Below are 22,696 nucleotides of genomic sequence, written 5' to 3'. Positions count from 1 at the left end.
CCTTTCATTTCCACCAAACCAGCAAGGAACAATCCACTTTGACTACGAGGATAGTAAAATGGCAAAAAGAAACAAAATCCTGACACTGCTTTGCCCCTTGCATCACCATTACATTTATACAGGGTGCAAAATGCTTCCAGGTCCAAACAGTAGCATCTTACACCACGTTTTGCAGTTGCTTTGCAGAGGTGCGCGTGACCACTCAAGGGGCAAGAGAGTGGAGTATCATGCCTGCGTGGTCAGAAACTGTCCGGGTTGGCTTTTCACCCTATGTTTGTTGCAGTGTAAAAAATGATCTCAGGGAGTCTTGGGTTTTAATCCTGGTGACATTAAAAAGTAGTTGAGAGCGTGTGTGTGTGTGTGTGTGAATCATGCCTTCTAAAACAGTTTTCTTTGAAAGCAGAATCTATGACTGTAGTGTGATACCTGGGCTTGGGATTTTGTTTGTTTCTCTTTCTAACACCTCTGATTGAAGGATAAAATTAAAAAGAAAAAGCAGAGAAAGTGCTATATTCCTGCTGTTTAGTAAACATGGAAGACTTTATGCTGAGTTGTGGGTCTTCGTAGGTGTTCAGATGATGAACGCTGTATAAACATCTGAAGCGCTAGCTAGCTATATTAGAGAATGGCTACATTTTTAGTTCGAGCCAGCTCTTCGGCTGCTGCAAACTGGTGTAGCTCCAGCAAAGCCAATGGAACTGGGCAGATTTATATCAGCTAAGGATCTGGCCCAAGCAAAGTATAAACGATTATAATAATGCGAGTTATTTGACACTCTCCCCAAAAAGCCATTTCCCGCCCCAAGTAATTATTTGACATGTTGCTATCTATTCTATAATCCTTAATTTTTTTAAATGAATGGGCAGCTTCCTTATACTGATAGCAATGAAGAAGCCGCTGTGACGGTGTACCGAGGCATCAGTTCTGCTACAGACTCTGTTCAATGATTATCTTGTTGATTGAAGAAGTGATTACAATTCTTTTCAAGCAATAGTGGTAACAGAAAAAGGCTCCTTGTAGGTAGCTGCAGCAGCTAGAGATCACAGCCAATGGGTTCAGAGAATGTGGATGCAGGATATGAGAGATTATAATGGTGCCATGCTACATTAGTGCTGTATTAGCAGATAAGACAATGGGGTTGCTTGCTTGACACTTTCTTGATTCAACTGACATTTCTTTTCTGAAAGTGAATAGATATCACACCTCAAAAGAGGAGGAACGCAGTGGCGACGTGGGGCAGACATAATAAGCTTCATGTTCTTTCTGTATCTGAGAAGATAGAAGGCTGTGATTGTCTTGTGATTGCACAATGGTGCATTTTTATATTCACGCCTTTTTGATGGCCGTGTGAAGAGAAGTAGGAAATTAATAAACTGTAAATGCTTCGTTGTGGTAGGGGTTACACATATAATGGAGCCACCTAACCTGGGGGTCATTTTAGTAGCTTTGTTGGATTTTTGTTTTAAGTAATTTTTTTTTTACAGAAGGAGCCTCTGTCATGGAAGGGTCCAAGAGATGGGAACATTAATATAGACAGGCAGACGTCTTGGCAATTGAAGTTTCCTATTTACCCTCTATGAAAATGGTTCTGGGACAGTATGTGGATGTGTAGGAGAGACCTCAGAGCGACAGGGGGTCTAATGGTTAGCCCACCTAGTTTCCAGTCTCTTGCCTTCCAGCAGGAAGGGCCTTTGGTGCAGATCCTAACCCTTGTATGTGGCTTATCTTTGCCTCAGGGTTTTCAATGTCCTTACCCTCTCTTTATTAGAGAGGGGTGGAAATGAGATTTATGTCCTTCCTGCAACAAGGGCATTTGGTAGGGGGGGCCTAGCCCCCACCTCCCACTCCACCAGGCTCTGACCCAGAGCCCTGTCAGAGAATGCAGCATCACATCAGGCACTCGGGAGTACCTCCAGAGCTGCCTCCCAGGGTCACTTCCTTCCTACCATCCCTCTTCCCCAAAGCCTCCAAGCCCAGTAGAAGAGAGCAAAAGAAAAGAAATAACAACTAAACCTTCAGCCCCAGCTGGGCTCAGCAGGCAGTCTTCTTCCTCACAGCGAGGCTTCTTCAGCACCCTTGGTCAGGTGTCCTCAGGTAGACCCATCTTCCTCCCCAGCCTTCCTCTTTGTGATCTGAGAGGCTCCCTTTTAAGCTTCCTCATGCTCTGCTGGACTGGAGGGGCAGGGCTGCCTTAGCCCAGTATGGGGTTTGTACACCCTATTACAGGAGGCAGCACACGCAAAATACCCATGCCTGAAGCCTCACTTGCTGTGCTTGAGGGAGTTGAGCTTCATGCCACCACCACAAGATAGACCATGAATGGGGACTTAGAGTGGGGCCATAGCCACTGAATCTCCACATGGAAGAAGCATACATAAGATTCCTGGTAGGGGTTTGTAGCCATTGTCCCATCCCAAGGGCTTGACCAGTGGCCAAGGTAGGGCCCACGAGCTGCTATGTTGTGGGTGGACGGTGGGCTGTATCCCCTGCAGAGATTCCCTGCATGAAGCCTGTTTACGAGGGGCTTATGGGGAAAACAGGCCAGCCAGTTCATCCCCACGTAACAGGTAGAGCCCAAGCAGGAGCAGAGCAATTCCCTTGCACACCCCAAACCCTAGCAATATGCTCGCCCTAACATGAAGGAATCACTTCTAGAAGTGAGAAAGCAATTCATTCTCTAGGGTCCATGCATCCTCTAAGACTGATCAAAATGGTGCCAATTATTGCCAATTGGGGTGATGCGGTTGACAGAATGGCATTTTAATAGACCTTTGCATCAGGTAAGCCCTGGGAAGTTCAGAGGAGTTTACAAAGCTTATCTGCACTTTCTGAGATCTCCTTTCCTCTGCACACTCATGTCTCACCCATCTTTCTGCCTGCCATTACAGATTGTCCTCCCTACCCCTGCCTCATACCTCTGCACTGTGTGCCAACCCTTAGTTTGTCTCCTGGTTCCCTTCCTCAAACAGTGCCCAGACGCCTTTGATCCTGTTCTGTTGGGGACGTCGGAGTTCTGGGGCTCTCCCTGTGCTGTATTCTGGCTGGATGATGGCCAGCATTCATGTTTTGCATGCTGCAGGATTTCTTCAGGTCACAGGTTCCTCATCTTGTGTTATTTCCACTCCCCTTGAATTGCAGGTGTGCCTCTAACTACCTCACTGCTAGCACAGATCAGTTTGTTAGAGGCGAAGGAGTCAGGTTTGTGCCTCACTATGGGAGCAAATTACTCCTACATCCAGGGTGTCTGGGCCTCAATCCTGGGACAACGTCCCTCTCCTTGTATTACGAGCTGATATATAGGATATTCTAGCTGCACAGAACAATGTGATTGCAATGGCACAACCCTTCCCTTTGTCATTGTTTTATTCCTCAGAACACATGTTGAAGCAATGGAAAGGTTCCCTTTGCTGCTGTCTTGTTGTTCTCCTCCCTACTATCTGAATGTGCCGTGTAGCAGCGACATTCCTTTCCCTTTCAGCTGGAACCAATAATCTTCCAGAACCAGCAGAAACTTTCTAAACACAACTTTCTAAACGCTTTTAATGACACCAGAAATAATCCCATATTGGAATCCTATCTATGGCTTAAACATACATCCAGCACTCTGTCTCCCCCCCCCCTTTTTTTTTCTTTGCAGACTGTGGCACACTGGTCCCTGCATGCCCCCGCTTTCCATTTCCATTTTTGGCGTTTTCACTCTCACGCCTTCTGATCAAGCTGCTTTGAAATGTGCCAGGAAAGGAGGTGGGTTTCAGGTCAGTGGAACACTGCATTTGGGTTCCAAACCGATGGAGACCATTTGTTTCCAGTAGCAGTTTCATCTGGGAAATATATTTCATTAAAAAAAATACATTGCTTTCAGGACAGATCCAGCCAAATCAGGGACACCCAGAATCTGCAAGGGCCATATTTCCAGGAGTTCAAGGACCCCAGCTAATTATATGGGCCTGGAGAGAATGTATTGTTATTTAATAAAATGCAGGCAACCCTAATATTGGTTCCTACTTTCGTTTCCCTTGGTGGGAGATGAGATGTTGCTTGTTATCTTGAGTTCACCTGCAAAATCTAGAGCTGGCCGTTCTCACCCTCAGTTATGCCCACAGATTATAGAAGACACTGGGTTAAACCCACTCACCCAGAATACATAATAGTTTGCCTAGACTAGGGAAATTAGAAGTGGTGTATCTGTATCAATGTAATTACACCAAAGTAAGCCACAAATGTTTGGAACATTGTACCAATACAAAATGGGGTTTTTATTAGTACAACTTACCCCAGTAATTGACATCAGGGTAGTTACATTAGTGCAACTTCCCGGTATTCACTGAGCCTTAGTGTAGTGTATGCAGATTAGAAGGGTAGGGAAAGAAAACTGTACTGAGTTTCCAGATGGGGCCATACTGGGAGATGCCTCTCTTCTCTATAATACCAGACTCCTGTGCTGATGTGGAATCTCCAGAGCAGTGGTGGGCAACCTGCGGCCCGTGGGCCACATGTGGTCGGTCAGGGTAATCTGCTAGTGGGCCGCAAGACAGTTTGTTTACGTCGACCCTCCACAGCCATGGCCGCCTGCAGCTCCCAGTGGCCACGGTTCACCGTTCCCGGCCAATGGGAGCTGCGGGAAGTGGTGGCTGGCCCACGCTGTTTCCTGCAGCTCCCATTGGCCGGAATCGGTGAACCGCGGCCACTGGGAGCTGCGGGTGGCCGTGTCTGTGCATGGTCGATGTAAACAAACGGTGTCATGGCCCACCAAGGGATTACCCTTACGGGCCGTGTGCGGCCTGCGGGTCGCAGGTTGCCCACCACTGCTCCAGAGGGAGGCATCTGCCCATGACCTGCTCAGTGCAGGATCAATGCCCTAGTAAGCGCTATTGTTCTTCTTAACAATCAGAAGGCATCCCATGCCCATTTGGGCACCTAACTAGTGATAATTTCCTCTGTCAATCCAGGGGAATAATTCTGGGGACCTGTTTGAATTACACAATGTGGAGACGCCACAGACTAGATTGCTCTCTGTAATTTACCACTCATTGGTTAAATGTGACCTCCAAAATGGCTTAATAAATGTTGGAAAAATTAACTTCCATCCGTGTCCAGTGGATACCATTTAGACTTTTGTGGGCCAAATCCACAGCTGTGCAAGTGAAAGTCAATGGAGTTGCTATGGCTTACAGAACATCAGTTTGTCTGCTCCCTGGGAAATGCAGCTCCCACTAGGGAGAGCATCAGCATAATCATTCAGGCACTTGCCTTTTTTTGTTTTTGGCTATGGAATGGAACATATAGATTGGCTTTTATTTTTGCAATGATTGGGATTTTTTAAAAAACAAATTTTTAATTTAAAAGAAAAATTAGTAATGAATCAAAATATCCTCCAATATCCTATCTCAGTACAACTATTCTAATCAGAATGTTTAAAAAGAAAAAGTACAAAAGGTAATTAGTCGATTTGACATTGTCATTCTTCACAGGCCAGACACTTGCTCTTTGTCCTGCTGATAAATCTTGGTATAAGAGGCTTATCTTAAATTGATGGACCATTCTAATGTTCTGAGCTGAAGATGAATACCCGCAATAAGACGTTCTTTTCTCCCTTGCCTCCAGCCTACCCCACGTCTATTTTAAAGGCACATTCTCAGATCATAAGAGGAGTCGGTCTGGTAGCTTTTTCTGTATGCATCAGCATCAGCAAAGGATTTCAGGACATGGGCTGGCATTTCAGCTTGAGATTTCCAGGAGGACCAGACTTATCTACCTTAGGGAAATTTGCACTGCAGCCACCTAATGCAGATGTGCTGCGGGGCAGTATCAAAGAGCTTGGACTGCTGCAATTTATAGAATCATAGAAATGAGAGGTCATCTAATCCATCCTCCCATGCTCAGGCAGGAACAAGTAAACTTAGACCATCCCTGACAGGTGTTTGTCTAAGCTGTTCTTAAAAACCTCCAATGATGGGGATTCCACAACCTCCCATGGAAGCCAATTCCAGAACTTGACTATCCTCACCCGTGACAAACTTCTTAAGAGATTAAAATCTGTAGATAAATTAGTGATAATATTTTTGAGCCTGTTTAGCATCTTTCATTTGATGATCTCAAAATGTCTAACAGACATTAATTCATTAAGCCTCAGAGCAGCCCTGTGTAGAGGGTTTGTGAATAAAAAAGGAGCTATAGAGAAGTTAAGCAACTTATTCAGGATCACATATCCACTCAGTAGAAAAACTTGGACTCAGACTCAGGAACTTCTTACTCCCAATCCCCTGTTCTGACCAGCAGACAGTACTGCCCCCTTAGCTACAAAAAGCCATAGTTTTCAGATACTACGGCCCAGATCTTCAAAGGTATTTAGGTGCCTAACTTCCCACACTTCTAGCTGCTAGAGGAGATACTCTGTCCTAGCATCTGTACATGTATTATGGCCTGGATAGTGCAGGGTGTTAGATGACAACTGCTCTAGTCTCAGCTAGTGGATAACAAACATGGGAGGACACTCTCTAGCCAGCATGATTCTTCTTGTCTCCCCGGAGACTCCCTCGCACAATACTGGGCTTCTTATTAGTCCCACTTCAGGTGTCCTCCAACTCCCCCAGCCCTGGAACAATTAGTGACTTTATTAAGAGGTTTTCCTACAAGATGAAGCAGGAATGTAAATAATTTGTATTTTTAACACAACTTGCAAAAATCCCACCAGGTGCAAATAGAAAATATTTTATTTAAGCCACGCCGGTATAGAACCATACTCTCTGAATCCAGCATTTTAAAGGGAAAATTCTGTTAAAAGACAATATCAAGGTTGACAGATCCCAGAGTTTGGAGCAGAAGGAGCCACAAGGGAGAAAAAAAGCAGCAATGGGAAACATCAGACATGAAAGGGAGAATATCGGCCTTTTTTGTTGCAGATAAATTTCTTGACTGGCAACAGACCTTGAGATACAAACACTGTGCATGTCAATCAGCCAGCCACAGCCTGACTGCTGCAGGGTCCTCCGAGAAAAGCTTTAGAAGAAAATTTTGTCCTGCTGTGGAATAACTTTCTCCTTCTGATTGCAAATGTATGGTTTGTAAAGGTGCTCAGATACCGTAGTGATGGGCATGGTATTAGAGTCTAAGCAGAACAGAATAGAATATTCCGGGGGAGGGGGCCCCAGGGGAAGGGAGTGTGTGCGTGTGTCAGGGAGACCAGAACCATAAGTCACCGTGTTACCTCTCTGCCTCAGCACGAGTGAGCTCTGCTGGAGCGTAAACTGTGTGTCAGCTTCCTGTCATACCACCAGATGTCTACCTCACTAGCAAACTTCCTGAGACTCTGCCCATCTGAATCTTGCTTTGCAAGTTTGCAGGTAACATCCAGTGAACCCCAGTTCCCCAGAGGCATCTTTCTGCAGGGTCCGGTCCCTCTCATTGGACACTCACAGAAATGATTGAGTCTGATGCCTCCAAAGAGACAGCGTACGCGCTAGCCTGTTGGCTTTCTGAGGACACACTCTAACTTAATACACAGCATGGTTTATAGTAAAACTAAGGATAAGTTTATTAATAAAGAACATAGGTGTAAATGATACAGAGCAAGAAAAAATAAGGAAGATATGGTCACAAACAAAAACAAAAGTAAAAATATGCTTTCTAGTGTCTAAATTTAACAGATTATAAATGTGATCTCGGGCAATTCCGCACCTACAGTCAGTTCTCAGAGTCTTCAACCCACCCTGCTGATGGATCCACCTTTCACAGATTCCCATAGCACTGGCCTCTTGTTGTCACATAAGCAATGGATAACAAAGAGGTTCTCTCCCCTCCTTTGTATAGTACAGCAAACCTTGGAAATGTAATCTTCTGAAGTGTCTATCCCTAGATAAAGTTCTTCTCCCCTGCTGTTTGTCTCTTCCTGTTGACTTCCCACCTCCCCTGTTGACTCAGATTGAAATGTAACTTCCATTGTCTCTGTCATCACCTTGCTCAATTTACATTGGAGAGACGGGCAAATAGGCAAAACAACATTCCTTAGACTGGGACAAACTTGTTTATCAAGTCAGCCCCCATCAACCCCCAATACACATTTTAGGAACGTATTTTCAGCACACATACATAAATCTTAACACACCATCCATCCATCCATCCATCCATCCATCAGGGAATGATATTCATGACCAACTTGACACCTGTTTTTAGGCATTGTACTCGGTACACTTTTATAAGATAATAATATTGTATACAATAAGTTGATTCAGTTGCTTATTCTTTGGGGTTCAGACTCCCTCTTCTCCCCCTGGGGTATCTGGACCCCGACTGTCACACACCCATATAAAATTCCCTTTGCCTCAATGCTGAGTTCTACATTCAGTGCATTTTACAATATTAAAATGCCACCTCTTTAAAAAAAGGACCTCTTCTACTCGGAATATAAATCTCAGCTGGCATCTAGGATGTGGGACTCTTAAGCCCTGATCCTGCAGTGAGATCCACTCAGTCAGGCCCTTGCATCTGCAAAGAGCCCCATTGAAGATCAGGGGGCTCCGCACCAGTACAGGGGTCTATGCAGATCAGCCTGCAAGTTGCGGCATAAGAGTCCCAAGTCATCAGCTGAGTTTTATGGTCAGAGGGAGAAGAAAACGTCTAGTAAGATCGCCAAAAGCACCAAGTGTGTTATATGTTTTATGTTAAAAAAAGGAAGGGGGTGTTAATTTTTTGCAGTTTGTTGTGACTCATCCAATTGATTATACAAGGAGAAAGAATTATATCAATGATTTAAGCTTTCCAAATCACCCATAAATAACTTCAAAATTATGTCACCAAAGAGAGGAAATTCAGAGTTAAAGCTGAAATTTCAGTCTTCATTTGTGACATTTTGAGTCACCGTTAATGAAAAAATTCTGTTTTTTGTGAATTTGTATCACAACTTTGGAATTATCTAGCAATGGCTGAGTTGGGTGCTTATTAATTTTTCTTGCCTGTATCACATGTTTTTTAAATAGCCTCTGTAAGGTTAGGTTTCAGAGTATGCATCCGAAGAAGTGGGCTGTAGTCCACGAAAGCTTATGCTCTAATAAATTTGTTAGTCTCTAAGGTGCCACAAGTACTCCTGTTCTTTCTGTAAGGTTAGAAAATCATATACACCACCACAATGACCTCATATATTCGGACGACCACCTTAGGTGATTAAATTTGAAAGAATTTTTAAAAGTTAATTTAGCCTATATCTGGATCAACTAGGGTGGAGCTTGCAGAATTGGGGACTTGCTTTTCACCATGTAGTCTCTTTGCGTTCAGCATTTAACTCAGTTTGGGCAACTAAATTAGATTAGTCAATTTTAATTTTGTTAGTAGTCAGTTTCACTTTCTAGTTCTCATGGCCTAGTACCAATAAAATGTTACAATCTTTGGGATGCAATCACTACAGGGGAATATATTTTTACCTAAGTGTTGGGTTTAAACTTCCTGAGAGGGTAGTGTCCCTTTGAGATAGGAAACAAAATATTTTGCAGAAGGTTATAAAAAAAATATTATTTTCCAAAACTCCTGAGGGAATATGCTTATTCGGGCTCTTTTTGTTTTTAAAAAATTGTCAGGGAATGTTCTGCTTCTGACCAGAAAGGTGGTGGCTGTGATATAGGGACTTCATGAGTTTGCAGGGGGTTTAGGATTCCCACTGAACTCCATGGAAAAAGTGTTGTACTGAGTATGTATTGTCTCTTTTGCAAAAGGAAAAAAATATTTTGTGGAAGATAAAAAATAAGTATTATTTTCCAAAAGTCCTGAGGCCATATGCTTGTTCCGGCATAGTTAAGAACTAAGGCACTTAAAAGAAGGATCCAATCACAGACTCAGTAGGTCCATTAAGTAAATGTAATAATATTTACTTAAATAGCCCTTCTGGACTATGTCAGAATACAGGTTTACAACCTTTTAAAATTAATCAATATTATTAAATTCACAGACTCTAAGGATGACTAAAGAGCTAATTCAACCTACTAGTTTTCAAAGAGCTCAAGCCCCAGGTAGAGAATGAAAAGTGCAGATGATGTCTTCATTGAGATACCAAGGAGGAAAAATTGCCATACAAGCATAGGACAAAGTGACATAAGATGCATTGACAACATTTAATGCTACACACACACAATTTTGTTAACCTCTTCCAGAATGCACTTACACTAAAAGGGAACAACTAATGTGCTATTTGCACAGTGACAGATACAGTATTTGATTGACTACTCCAATCTGCGATTTCGTTCGGCTGTTCACACTGAGCTCCATCAAGCAGGAAAGGTGGCTCTTGAGTATTTGATTCTTGTTTTCATCACTGAGGCAGATGTTCACAACAGTTGTCAGCAATGAGTTCCTGAATTTAAACTATATATATGTACATATACATTCTGCTTTCATTACATAGTTAGGCCCTGGTGATTTATGTCGCCTGTCTATCTGTCAATCATCAGGGAAAACAAGTGATAAAAAATAAACCAGTTATCTAGATTGTCCTATTTTATTAGAAGGAAAAAAACTAACATCGACTCATTGCATTTTAAGTCTTCACCAGAAGTCTCAAGGGATGAGAATTTTAGAATGTCACACCCTGGATTATATTCTCTGAAATGTGATGGGCAGAAGCAAACAAATGCCAAAAATTCCTGAGAAATTATCTTGTGAAAATCTGGTGAAATATCATGAAATGTTCCCAGTGGCAAAAAGCAGCATTTATGATTGGCAGCTGTGTGTCCCCATCATTGCTAGTATCTATCTATGGAGAGATATAGTTATTAGTAATAAGATTTCCCTGATTTCATTTCTTCCTACATCCCCAATGCTTCTTTCATGTCACTGAAGCTTCCCACCTGACCATTTCTTTTGTTTCCTTCTCTCAGTCTTATCTTTGTGCCATCTTCCATGCCACCCTTGTGCCTCCTCAAATCCACTTCTTCTATGAAGCTTATCAGTGTGCATCCCTCCAGAGGAAGAAGTGTTATGGAAAATAATGTTGTTACATTGAAAGGAGTTTAATTCTTTTATTATTTTTGCACCTCTTGGAGACAGAGCCATATCCTACTCATCTGGTGCAACCTAAGCTAGTGTTGTTATGTTTGTATGCTTTAGAATAGGATGGGGATAGAGTTCTTCTCTGGGTTTTGCATATGCCATGAAATGTATGAAATCTCTCAATAGCTTCAAACAAGAGCCATTTTTTATTTCAGCTACAACTCAGAGAAAGGCTTCTTTCTTCCTCCCCGTTTGTGGACTGTTCCTTCCAAAACTACACTGGCCCAAAGTCAAGGATGGGCAGTATTCAGTCGTGGAGAACTGACATATTTGAGCTCTGATGTCTCCTGACTCTGCAGCACTAGAAAGGGAACTTTATCCCTTTGCTAAGTGGCAATGCCAATCTATCCAATGGGAAATACCCTGGAAGATGCCGAGAGTTCAGACCTTAATGCTGTGGATACAGAAAAGCTATTTCAGATCATTTATAGAGGTTTTAAATGGGATAAATTTAAAGGGATAAAACTCCCATTTCTTTAACAGGCAGCTTAAATAAAAATGACGGCTTTTTGAAGCAGTTTGGAATATTACAAGTAGATCTGATGAAGAGGGAATAAATGAGCTTGAGGCAGGCAATATAGTCAAAGATAAATGATAAAGTATGGACCATGTGATATGCAATTTATTATCCGGTTCTCTTGTTTTTCACAATGCTCTGCATTTTATTGTGTGGATACATGGGGTTTATATAGCCATTGATGCCTCTGAAATCTAGCACAGGTACCATTCAGAACACCTTTCCCTAGTCCCAAATATTAACTTGGCTAGGAGGAGACTTTGCTCTGTGAAAGGAAGTCAAATGAAAAATGTGTATTCTTCAAGCTTTCTGGGCAGATTTCAGTATATTAAAGTCACTGTGTAATAGCAACCATGTTTCTGTTTTTGCTACATTTCAAATACTTCGCTGCTGCTTCCCTTTGATGTCCCTGGGAATTACACACGATCTTTTCTGAGTTTGAGTTCACCAATATTTTTTTTTCATTTCCCTAAATGCTCATAAGAGGGCAAGTTTCTCTCTCTAGAATAAATAAGCAGCAATGGTCAATGCAAATCTGCTGATCAGCAATCATTACTTCTTTATGCGTATGATGTTGCTCACAGCAGGCTAGTGAAGTATGAAAGTGAGTGACACACTATACAGTAGCACTTGCGGTAATTTGTTAGCTATTTGAGTATATGTGATCATTTTGCTATGGCTGGCTTTATGTCCCGATTTTACAGGAAAGATATAACGAGATCAGAACTTCCATCTACAACCCCTCCTCATCCATTCTAGATCTAAATCTGAGCAGACAAACAAGAGTTAACAAACAGCTTGGTCAATCTGCGGTGTAACCCAATGAGAAATATATTAGCTTGGACATTGCACGCTATCATGTGAAACTTTCCACCCCCGGCAGCGGTTTGTTTGAGGGGGGAGCAGCTGTACAAGTGACAGTGCATTTAACAGAGCTGAATGAATAATTTGGAGCAAATAATTCAGTTGATGAAGTTTTCTACTCTGATTTCATGGGGCTTCTCACGTGCTTGAAATGAAGCAAATGCTTTGATGGATCAGAGCCTTAAGCTATACTGGGGGCCAGGATCTACCTATTTTAGAAGTTAATATGAATTGTGGGTTTTTTCCTTTACAAAAAGCTATTGGAAAGACAATGGACTAAATTCTGGAGTGATTTACACCCAGTGCCACTCCACTGATTTCCACAGGGTGGCAGTGATCGAAAATCATTGCAGAATTTGGCCCACTATTTGCAAAAAATTCCATGAAATCGAATAGAAACAGGAGTAAAAGATGTCCAGCTGGACTCGAATTTCTCACCAAAAGATCTCAGGCATGTTGAAACATCAATCTTCACAAGAGAATGATGTTTCCCTTCTCATGTGGTCCTCTGTATCACTCTCACTTCAATCCTTCCTTGCTTTCATACCCTTTCCATCACCTGTTGACACCCATGGAAATCTTTCCAGGACAACGGAACTAGCCCCTTAACTCCCTGCAACCTCCTGACGTTCTTGTGTTGTAGCTCCCATCTTTCTGGCCAGAATGATGCCTTTTAGACCTAGGGTAATGTAGACCAGGTCTAAGTGACATAGGAGACATATAGCCCCATTTTAAAGTTTCTTGACTACTTAAGAGCCTAAGTCTTATTTAATGTCAATAGGTGCTGGCTCCTAAGTCACTTAGGCCAAGTCTACACTTAACAAATGTAACTGGCATAACCATGTCAGCAAGGGCTGTGATTTTTAGACTAGATTTTTAGATGTTTAGAAGTGGGGGGACACAGAAAATGATCAGTCTGGGAATGGCTTGGCTGCCTTACTCACTGGCTACCATCCTAGCACATTGTGCTGTCTGTTTAAGTTACGTCACTTAAGCACGCAAATGCCACAGACAATATGTACAACAAAATAACAGAAGCCACTATGTTTAGCGTCAAGAAACGAAGCCAAAGTACTTAAGACTGGTTGTGTAAGGCTTGAACCATATCTTAGATTGTGTCTAAAGCATATGTGCTTCTAATGGTTTAAACAGATGTGAGTGGAGCTGTAATTCTTGCAAATTGAGAAATACGCCCATATTCATCAGTAGCAGCGGTTCTCACAGAGCATTTTCTGACATGCCTAACCCGTTCTAACAAATATATGGCCTCCTAAGACATTCACAGATGTCACTTTGCTGCATGCCAGTACTCACCCACAATTTCATGGTGACAGCTGGGATAGAACTGGGATCTTCCTGTTTCAGAAAACACAAGCCCCTAAACTAGGGGTGGCCAACATGAGCCTGAGAAAGGGGCCAGAATTTACCAATGTACATTGCCAAAGAGCCACAGTAATACGTCAGCAGCCCCTCATCAGCTCCCGCCCTCCAGCCCCCAGTGCCTCCCGCCCACCGGCAGCCCCACCAGTCAGCACCTCCTGCCTGCCCCAATCAGCTGTTTCACATGTGCAGGAGGCTCTGGGAGGGGAGGGGGGAGGAGTGAGGGCATGGCAGGCTTGTGGGAAGGGAGAGGGGCCTTGGGGGGAAGGGGCGGGGGGGGGGCAGGGCCTGGGGCAGAACAGGGGGTTGAGCAGTGAGCACCACCCGGCACATTGGAAAGTTAGCATCTGTAGCTCCAGCCCCGGCGTCGGTGCCTATGCAAGGAGCCGCATACTAACCTCTGAAGAGCCGTACGTGGCTCCCGAACCACAGCTTGGCCACCCCTGCCCTAAATACTCGAGCTAAAAGAGAATCTGATTCAGTCCTTAATCTACCAAATGCAGCTGCCCTATGGCAAGCACTTCTGAAGCCACATCGTAGAGAGCAGAGATAGACCTGTAGTGTAATATTCTGTACAATAGGAAACTGCCACATCAGGTCTGACTGGTTAACCCCGCAGCCTATTCAGTGAAATTTAAATTTCACACTAAGTAGCGAGATGCTGTGAACACACACTTCAGATTTAGATATTTATGCAGATTACAATAAAAAGTATTTGCACTCATTGCACAACAAGTGGATGGAATGAAAATATTTTCCCCACCTTCACTGATAGTTTTACTGCACACATAAACAAGGCATCACAATAACACAAAAAAACCCGGTGCACGTGCAGGACAACATGCTAAACTGGTTGATTTATTGGTAGTCTAGCAGTAAGAAAATAATAAACTCTCTATTTTGGATAGAACAAGTGAATAATTGGTTGGGTTACAGAAGGTCAGATCTGATAGATGGAAAGCTGGTCTATTTTTTGGCTTGTAAATCTCGACAGCATACTTTTTAAAATTTCATTTCATTATTTAAAACATTTAACATATGGTGTTCTGAATTCAAGATACATATATTTCCTGAAGGACAGGAGTCAGACATACCCACACTTCAGCATAAAAAATGGAGGTTGATCACATCATTGAAAGCACAAGTACAAAAAGATGTCGGCTCTTGTATGGGGAATCTGTGGCAAAGCTAAAAATAAAACCCAGACCTCCTGACTCCCAGGCCTGCGTGTGAATCACAAAACCCTCCTTCTCCATCTGTTTTCTCCCCTTAAAAATCTCACCTTGCCACCTGGCATAAAACTGAATGACACAAACCCTGTTAAATTTTCTGCGTGGAACAATTCTGCATTGGGCAAACAGCTCTAACCGGTGTTTTTAACTTATGTGCTGCTACGATACTGACTTTGTGGGCCTCACTGGCCCCAGCCTGCAGACAACAACATTAAACAATGGCTGAAGGCCCCTGTACCCTCAGCGTGGTGCTTTTCCATCCCATGTGCTACCTGGCCTATTTGTTAGGTAGCCTGGTGGGCTAGTAAGTAGTGATGGGATGGAGCTGAAGTTCAATTTGCTACACTTGTTCAAAGGAAGTTTTTTCCTAGGCTGCAGGCAGCCCTGCTGACTCTAGGGAGCTGGAGTATGTTGTGAATGTGAGCCCATCTTCAGGACCTATTTATAAATGGGAGAAAGTTAAATTAAAAAAATGTGCTAAGATTTTAAAATAAAACCATGACCAGGTCAGAGTATAAACACAGGGGGGAAATGAAGCCCTTCTTCAAAGGGAGAAAGAAAAAAAAGAGCAAGCGAGAGAGCGCATAATAAAAGGAAAATTCATTAAGTATATCAGGCTAGTTTTGGATGGTGTAAATCAACACAGGTCCATTGACTTCAATGGAGCTATAGTGATTTATACCGGCTGAGGACATGGCCCAATGACTATAAAGGGAGAGGAAAAACACTGAGTGGAAACATAGCAGAGGTGAGAAATCCACTTATTCACACATTTAATGGATAGTCCACTAACAACAGCTGGTGCTGGTAAGCAGATAAAGAATATCATTGGCATGGCATTTAAAGTACAACCAGTATCACTTTGTGCATTGTCCTGAGGAATATGACACTGCAACTTCTACTTTTCCATGTAACCCCTCATTTGATGAGTGTTGGGGAATATTAAACTCATTGTACTGAAAATAAGCCCGGACACAGGGATCAGAAACTTTCACTACAATTGACCTTCAGCAATTTGTCCCACTTGAATGGAAGCTAGTAGTTGCTGTAATTTCAGTCTCTAAGTGTCCTTCTTCTTTCTTCCAAACAGGTTGCACAGTCACTATGAACAATGGCCCAGCTATACTACAAAAAGGTAAACTATTCACCATACAGAGACCGGATCCCATTGCAGATTGTGCGAGCAGAGGCAGAGCTCTCGCTGGAAGAGAAGGCCTATCTCATTGCTGTGGAGAAGGGGGACTATGCCAGTGTGAAACATGCCTTGCAAGAGGCTGAAATCTACTACAACATCAACATTAACTGTATGGATCCTCTCGGACGCAGTGCCCTTTTAATAGCCATAGAGAATGAAAACCTGGAGATCATGGAGTTACTGCTGAGCCACAGTATTTACGTGGGAGATGCTCTGTTGTATGCAATACGGAAGGAGGTGGTTGGAGCCGTGGAGCTGCTTCTGAGTTACAGGAAGCCAAGTGGTGAAAAGCAGGTTAGTCAAATATTCAGGCAAGGAATGTTTCTATTAGCTCATGGTTTGGTAAGAGCTACCCAGTTGATCAGAAGCTCCAGAGGGGCGGGACAGATCACAGACTCAGCTAGATAAGGCCGGGCTATGAATTGAATATGACATCACTATGCAAAATCCCAGGATGTTGTTGAGTCTGTAGAGAGCACATTTCCCTCTGAATCAGTTCTGAGCCAGTGTCCCAGAAGAGTTTGGGGAGGTGGTGTGGGGGTACTGTGCTGTTGGAGGTGCTGTACGACACAGGAAACACAAAATGAAGATCCTAATGAAAGATTCTTTGGTCCTTTTTGTAAGAGTAGCTGTGTCAGTCCTGGTCTCCTGCTCAATTTCCAATCTGCGTAATCACATTCTGCCTTACTTAAATTCCCCCTGCAGTTTCAGTTTCAGATACTATTCATTTTCACATCCCAAACTAAGGATGTGGGTAAAGTGATTTACAGATAGATACTTTGTGTAGCAATTTAGTGGTTTTTTAAATTAAATTCCAATATATAAACCTAAGCTATTGTTTTCTTGCTATTAATACATGGAATCACTTTTCAAAGATAGATCCCCACACTGCAAACACCGATGCATGTGCTTAGCTTTAAGCAGGTGAGCAGTCCCATTGACTTCATCACTTACACGTATGACAACTGCCATGCATTGGCACGGCATGGCCATACAACAGACTGGCGATTGAACTGGAGACCTCTAGAGCAAAGAGCATGAGTTACTACAGCTTGAAATAAAGCACTGTAGTTGTGGGGTGCAATAACTCATTTCCTCTGTGGTTTGGCACAGAGGGGGACCTGTAACAGACCATGGGTTACACATGTGCTTAACATTAATCACATGGGCAGTCCTACTGAAGTCAATGAGACTGGCCATGTGCTTAAAATTAAGCACATGCAAAAGTGTTTGCAAGATCAGGGCCCACTGTACAATTTTTTCTCTCATCCTCATTTACAACTAATTTAACTGATAAATGGACTGCTTTGTGTACGTAATACTAGATGCACTGTAGATTTTTTCCTGTCCTTTGATTAGAACATCTATCTACCTATCTGTTCATTCCAATGCTTAATTTCTGTTCTGAAATCCACTGGAACATGTTCCCTGTTGTATAAAAGAATTGAGGGATTAATGTGATTTAACCACAAAACGCCCCAGTGTGCAGCTTTTTGATAATAGTTGTAAATAATCCAAAGCAAACAATGAAGAAATACTCCAAATCAAAGATAACTTACAATTCAGAAACAATACCATTCCACAAATCCTTTGAATACTAATTAGAAATATGTTGCTGGAAGATTAGATAGATAGATAGATAGATAGATAGATAGATAGATAGATAGATAGNTGGAAGATTAGATAGATAGATAGATAGATAGATAGATAGATAGATAGATAGATAGATAGATAGATAGATATTTTCTGACAGAGTTAAATTGAAATACTACTTTTCTGTTTTATCCTGATGTTAGTGGCAAAATATGGACCATACATGGGAAAATGAACTGTAGTCTTTTCTCACTGTTCTAGAAAGACTGGTTATCTTGTTCAGAGATATACCAGAATGGCAGAAGGTAGCACAGAACTGAAGATAAACTCAAGCTGTATTGAAAGGGTCTTCAGTATAATGGGAAAATGCTGAGGTTAAACACAAGTGCTGTGATTCTATGTGGGCTTCAAAAAGTTCTCTTGTAATCCAGAATTTTTTATTCCTAGTGATTCCTCTGCTATTTTAAGTTGATATAGTTCCATTGATGCCAATGGAGCTAGGCTGATTTACATCAGCTGAGGTTTGGACCCAACATCTTTAGTTTAGTGCTACATTTCAAAGCACTAACTATATACGTATCTATCTTCTCTTTCTACAGCAACGTTTATATCTTTGTGTGTGTGTGTGTGTGTTCCATTAATGCCAGTGGGAACTGTGCATGTCTGTTAAGGAAAAACAATTTTCATCCTGATATAAGTTACATTTTACACACAGTTGTGCAAAATGTTCCCAATAAAATCCCCAAACACACAAAATACACCTGGTTCCAGTGAATCGGATCCAGATGGCACAAAATCAGATTCATTATCAGAGTCACCCCCTTTCTTCAAGGGTGGGGGGAGAACAGGATTGCCTTTGACATGCTCATTACACTTGCAGCTCTGCATTAAGACAGTGAGTATAATCAAAACTAGTATAATCACCTGCTGGTGTCAGGAAGGAATTTGATCTCCAGTGCACAGTTGGCTAGATGCATTCTGGATTGGTTTTTTGTTTTTGTTTTGCTTTCCTCTGAAGCATCAGAGATTGGCTATAGCTGGAGACAGGACATAGCACTCATGTGGACAGCACTTAGGTCGCTGTAACTTGCATCACTCGGGGGAGAGGGGTGTCTTTTTCACACCCATGAGTGACGTAAGTTAGATCTACTTAAGAGGTAGCGTAGACCTGCCCTCTGATGTCTGGCTGGTGTTTCTTGTTTATATGCTCAGGGTCAAATTCATCCCCAGATTTGAGTTCAGGAAGGAATTTCCCCCCCAGGTCAGATTGGCAGGACCTTGTGTGTCTGTGTGGGGGGTGGGGGCGGTTGCCTAGCTCTGCAGCATAGAGCATGAATTGCCATTAGTATCATCAGAGTGTATCTCACCTAATCAGTTCCCTGCCATTGCAGGTGCCTCAGACATTGGGAACACCTCAGTCTCTCCCCGTGGGGGCGTGCCACAGTTTAGTCTCCTGAGGACTGACATGCTTTGGTCTAACTCAATATACATCTAGGAACAAGGAATGTCAGCCGTTCTTACGGGATGCGGGACTCTATCCTGGGAAGCAGTGACTCTGAAAAGAGACTCAGGGGTCATGGTGGATAATCAGATGAACATGAGCTTTAAGTGTGATGTTGTGGCCAAAAGAGCTAATGCAATCCTAGGATGCATAAACAGGGGAATCTCGAGTAGGAGTAGAGAGGTTATTTTACCTCTGTATTTGGCACGGGTATGACTGCTGCTGGAATCCTGTGTCCAGTCCTGGTGCCCACAATTCAAGAAGGATGTTGATAAATGGGAAAGGGTTTAGAGAAAAGCCACTAGAATGATTAAAAGATTAGAAAAACCCGATTTATAATGATAGACTTAAGGAGCTCAGTCTATTTAGTTTAACAAACGTAAGGCTAAAGGGTGACTTGATTTCAGTCTATAAGCATCTACTTGGGCAACAAATCTTTAATAATAGGCTCTTCAATCTAGCAGAGAAAGGTCTAACTCAATCCAATGGCTAGAAGTTGAACTAGACAAATTCAGACTGGAAATAAGGTGTAAAATTTTAATGGTGAGAGTAATTAATTATTGGAACAATTTACCAAGGGTCAAAGTAGAGTCTCCATCACTGGCCATTTTAAAATCATGACTGGATGTTTTTCTAAAAGATCTGCTCTAGGAATTATATTGGGGAAGTTCCAACGCCTGTGATACACAGGAGGTCTGACTAAGTGACACAATGGTCCCTGCTGGCTTTAGAATCTATGAATCTATAAATACAGGGGTCACAGGGTGAGATATAACAGCCTGTGATAGACAGGAGGTCAGTCAAGATGATCTAATGGTCCCTCCTGGCCTTAAAGATTCTGACAAAAAACAGGTTTGTCACAAGCCCCAATTCATTCCCATTTTGAGTGGCCCTGGGTCAGTATAAGAACTGGTGGACAAACCAGGATTTATTAGCTATACCATCTCAGAATTTCAGGTTGTTCTGATCTGCGGTTTTGGTTCGGGCCCTTCTTTAGACCTCATTGGGAGTTTGCCTGCAGATGGCTGCAGGACTGGGTTTTTAGCTCTTCAGCCTCAACAATACTAATGAATTGGTATTCATTTCATGCACAGTTTTATCACATGAAATGAAAAGAAGTGCCTAGTTAAGCACAATAAGGACACATGGCTCAACCCACAAAGCTAATCCCGGAGCAGCCTGTGTCAGAACTCAGACTCCTTATGATAACCTCAGAGCAGTGCCAATGCACATTCTACTGGATCCTTTCCTGGGGAAGTCCTAGGGTGGCTCCCCACCAAACATCTTTTACAAGAGTACCCCAGAAATCCTCTTAGCACAGAATAGCAGCTGAAGTTGAATTGTATGCCTGTGTGTGCACGTGTTCAGATCCTCCTCGGCTGACATTACGGTCCTGGAGTGTCCACATTCATACCAAGTAATAATAAAAATGTTGCCCCTTTTTGGCTGAGCAGTAGCTGAAATCCAAGCCTTGCAGAGTGGTTTCTGTATGGTGGAGAAATCAGTGACATGGAGTCAGGTTATTTTCTGAGCGCAATCTGTTTATTTATACACAAGGGTTTGTTTCCCTGGACAGCGGTAAGCACAAAACTGCACACGGGCAGCTCTTTTTTGCAGAAAACTGAAGTCAGACGCAGTCAGTTCTGTTCCATAGAGAGGCGTTCTGTTTGCTCAGCTTCTCTCCAGGGGCCAGAGAGAGAGCTCTGGGGCTCTGATTGCTCACTCCTAGCTGCTTAACATACAGCCTTCTTCCAGCCTCCTAGCCCTGAGTTATGCGCTTTGGAAACCCTGTTAGCGCCACACTTTCTTGACCTCACACTGGGGGCATCAGTTGTTTTGCCCTATAAAAGCGTTTCAGGTGCTCCTGATGTTGGGCACAAAGGAGAGCACTTTATCACACCCATTCACCTGAACGAGGTCTGTGACTGTCTTTGCACGATGGCAGGCCACTAGTACCTTCTTATAGACATATACAGACAGCCTGATATGGTCTACGCTTTCTGTCTGAAAATACTGAGGGCTGGCCTGTGGCTGGCCTGTACACGGCTCCTCGTGCGAAGAGCCTATCCCTCCTTCCTGGCACAGCCAGCTGAAGTGCCTGCCACAACTGTAGTCACTGTGCATCGGGGAGCACAGTGGAAGGGCTGAGGAGAAGACACCACAAGCCCACTCCTCCCACAAACGATTCACAGAATGGCTTGGACCAACCAGCTGCAGAGTGCAGGAGGTGGCAGGTTTGTATAATTTTTGGTAGGGCCCAGAATGGCTCCAAGTCCCACCCCCCGCCCCAACTGGCTTGTAAGCCGATATATATATTTTAAAATTAATGTAAAAATGGACTGGAAACAGTAAGCGTTTAACAGTTTCCCTATATTGCACAATATTACTATCGTAAGAAAAAAATATTTAACTAAATATATCAACTTTATTAATACTCTTTTGAATATGGAAACAACCAAGCACTCTTCGATCAATAACACTCAAAAGCAAATGCTTTCTAAAATTAAAACAAAACGGAGCCCCTTCTTTTGCAATGCTCTACAGGAGGGGGATGGGGCGGCCCCTTGCCCAGCATGGGGCAGGAGCGGTGACTGCGGGTGGGGGGCAGGGTGTCATGACACTCACCCAAGCCCCAGCTGTTCAAGTCCAGGAAGCCCCCTTGCCTCCCCTGTGGTGAGTGCCGGGAGAGGGGGGGGCCTGCCATCACGTGTGCACCTCCTCCCCTGTTGCTGTCCCTCACCGTAGCCTCACTGGGGGGAGGGGAGGGATGGGGCTGCCCCTTGCCAAGTGAGGGGCAGGAGTGGTGACTGCGTGCGGGGGGGGCAGGGTGTCACAAGTCCGACACTTACCCAAGCCCCAGCTGCTCAGGTCCAGACTCCAGGAAGTCCCCTCAGAGTCGGAGTTGTCTCCTGGTGGGTGCCCGGGGGGGGGGGGGGGAGCTGCCATCACATGTGTGCCTCCACCCCCCCTGGAGGCGCAGCAGCCACCTTAGCCTGATGCCGACGCCGTTCCCTTTGTTGTAGCCAGCAGCAGCCAGTGAGGGAACACAACGTGGAGCAGCAGGGCAGCCACCCGCTGCCCAGGGCGCAGGCGGGGATGCTCCGGGGGAGGTGCGTGGGGGTGGCAGGTGGGGCCGGGGGACACTGTGGGGGCGGCAGGTGGGGCCGGGGAGAGAGACCTGGCCCTGAACATTGGTGGAGCCGGGCTCCCATGCTCTGAATATTGCTGAAATGTGGGCACCGTGGGCCCATATAACTCTAATGGATGGTCTAGCCTGGGCACCCCTCAGACACACAAGGGAGCTCCCTATGGGGGCTCTGCCCTGGCCCCAGCTCAGGCCTGGGACTATATAATAATATCTCCAGGTAGTAGGGTCTGCA

General features: G+C 43.7%; 1 protein-coding gene across 1 annotated transcript in view; it reads left to right on the top strand.

Moving 5' to 3' along the window:
- The window catches only part of TRPC5 (transient receptor potential cation channel subfamily C member 5), a 135,777-nt gene that overhangs the window by 27,090 nt on the left and 85,991 nt on the right, over positions 1 to 22,696 (top strand). The window contains exon 2 of the mRNA XM_034782691.1: positions 16,118 to 16,516. Within this exon, the coding sequence (XP_034638582.1) occupies positions 16,139 to 16,516 (378 nt within the window). The 5' untranslated portion in view covers positions 16,118 to 16,138. The remainder of the gene's footprint in view (positions 1 to 16,117; positions 16,517 to 22,696) is intronic.

The sequence above is a fragment of the Trachemys scripta genome, chromosome 9 (assembly GCF_013100865.1).
Source record: "Trachemys scripta elegans isolate TJP31775 chromosome 9, CAS_Tse_1.0, whole genome shotgun sequence".
Lineage (NCBI taxonomy): Eukaryota > Metazoa > Chordata > Testudines > Emydidae > Trachemys > Trachemys scripta.
Note: the sequence above shows the minus strand (reverse complement) of the source record. Positions and strands in the feature narration are given on the sequence as shown.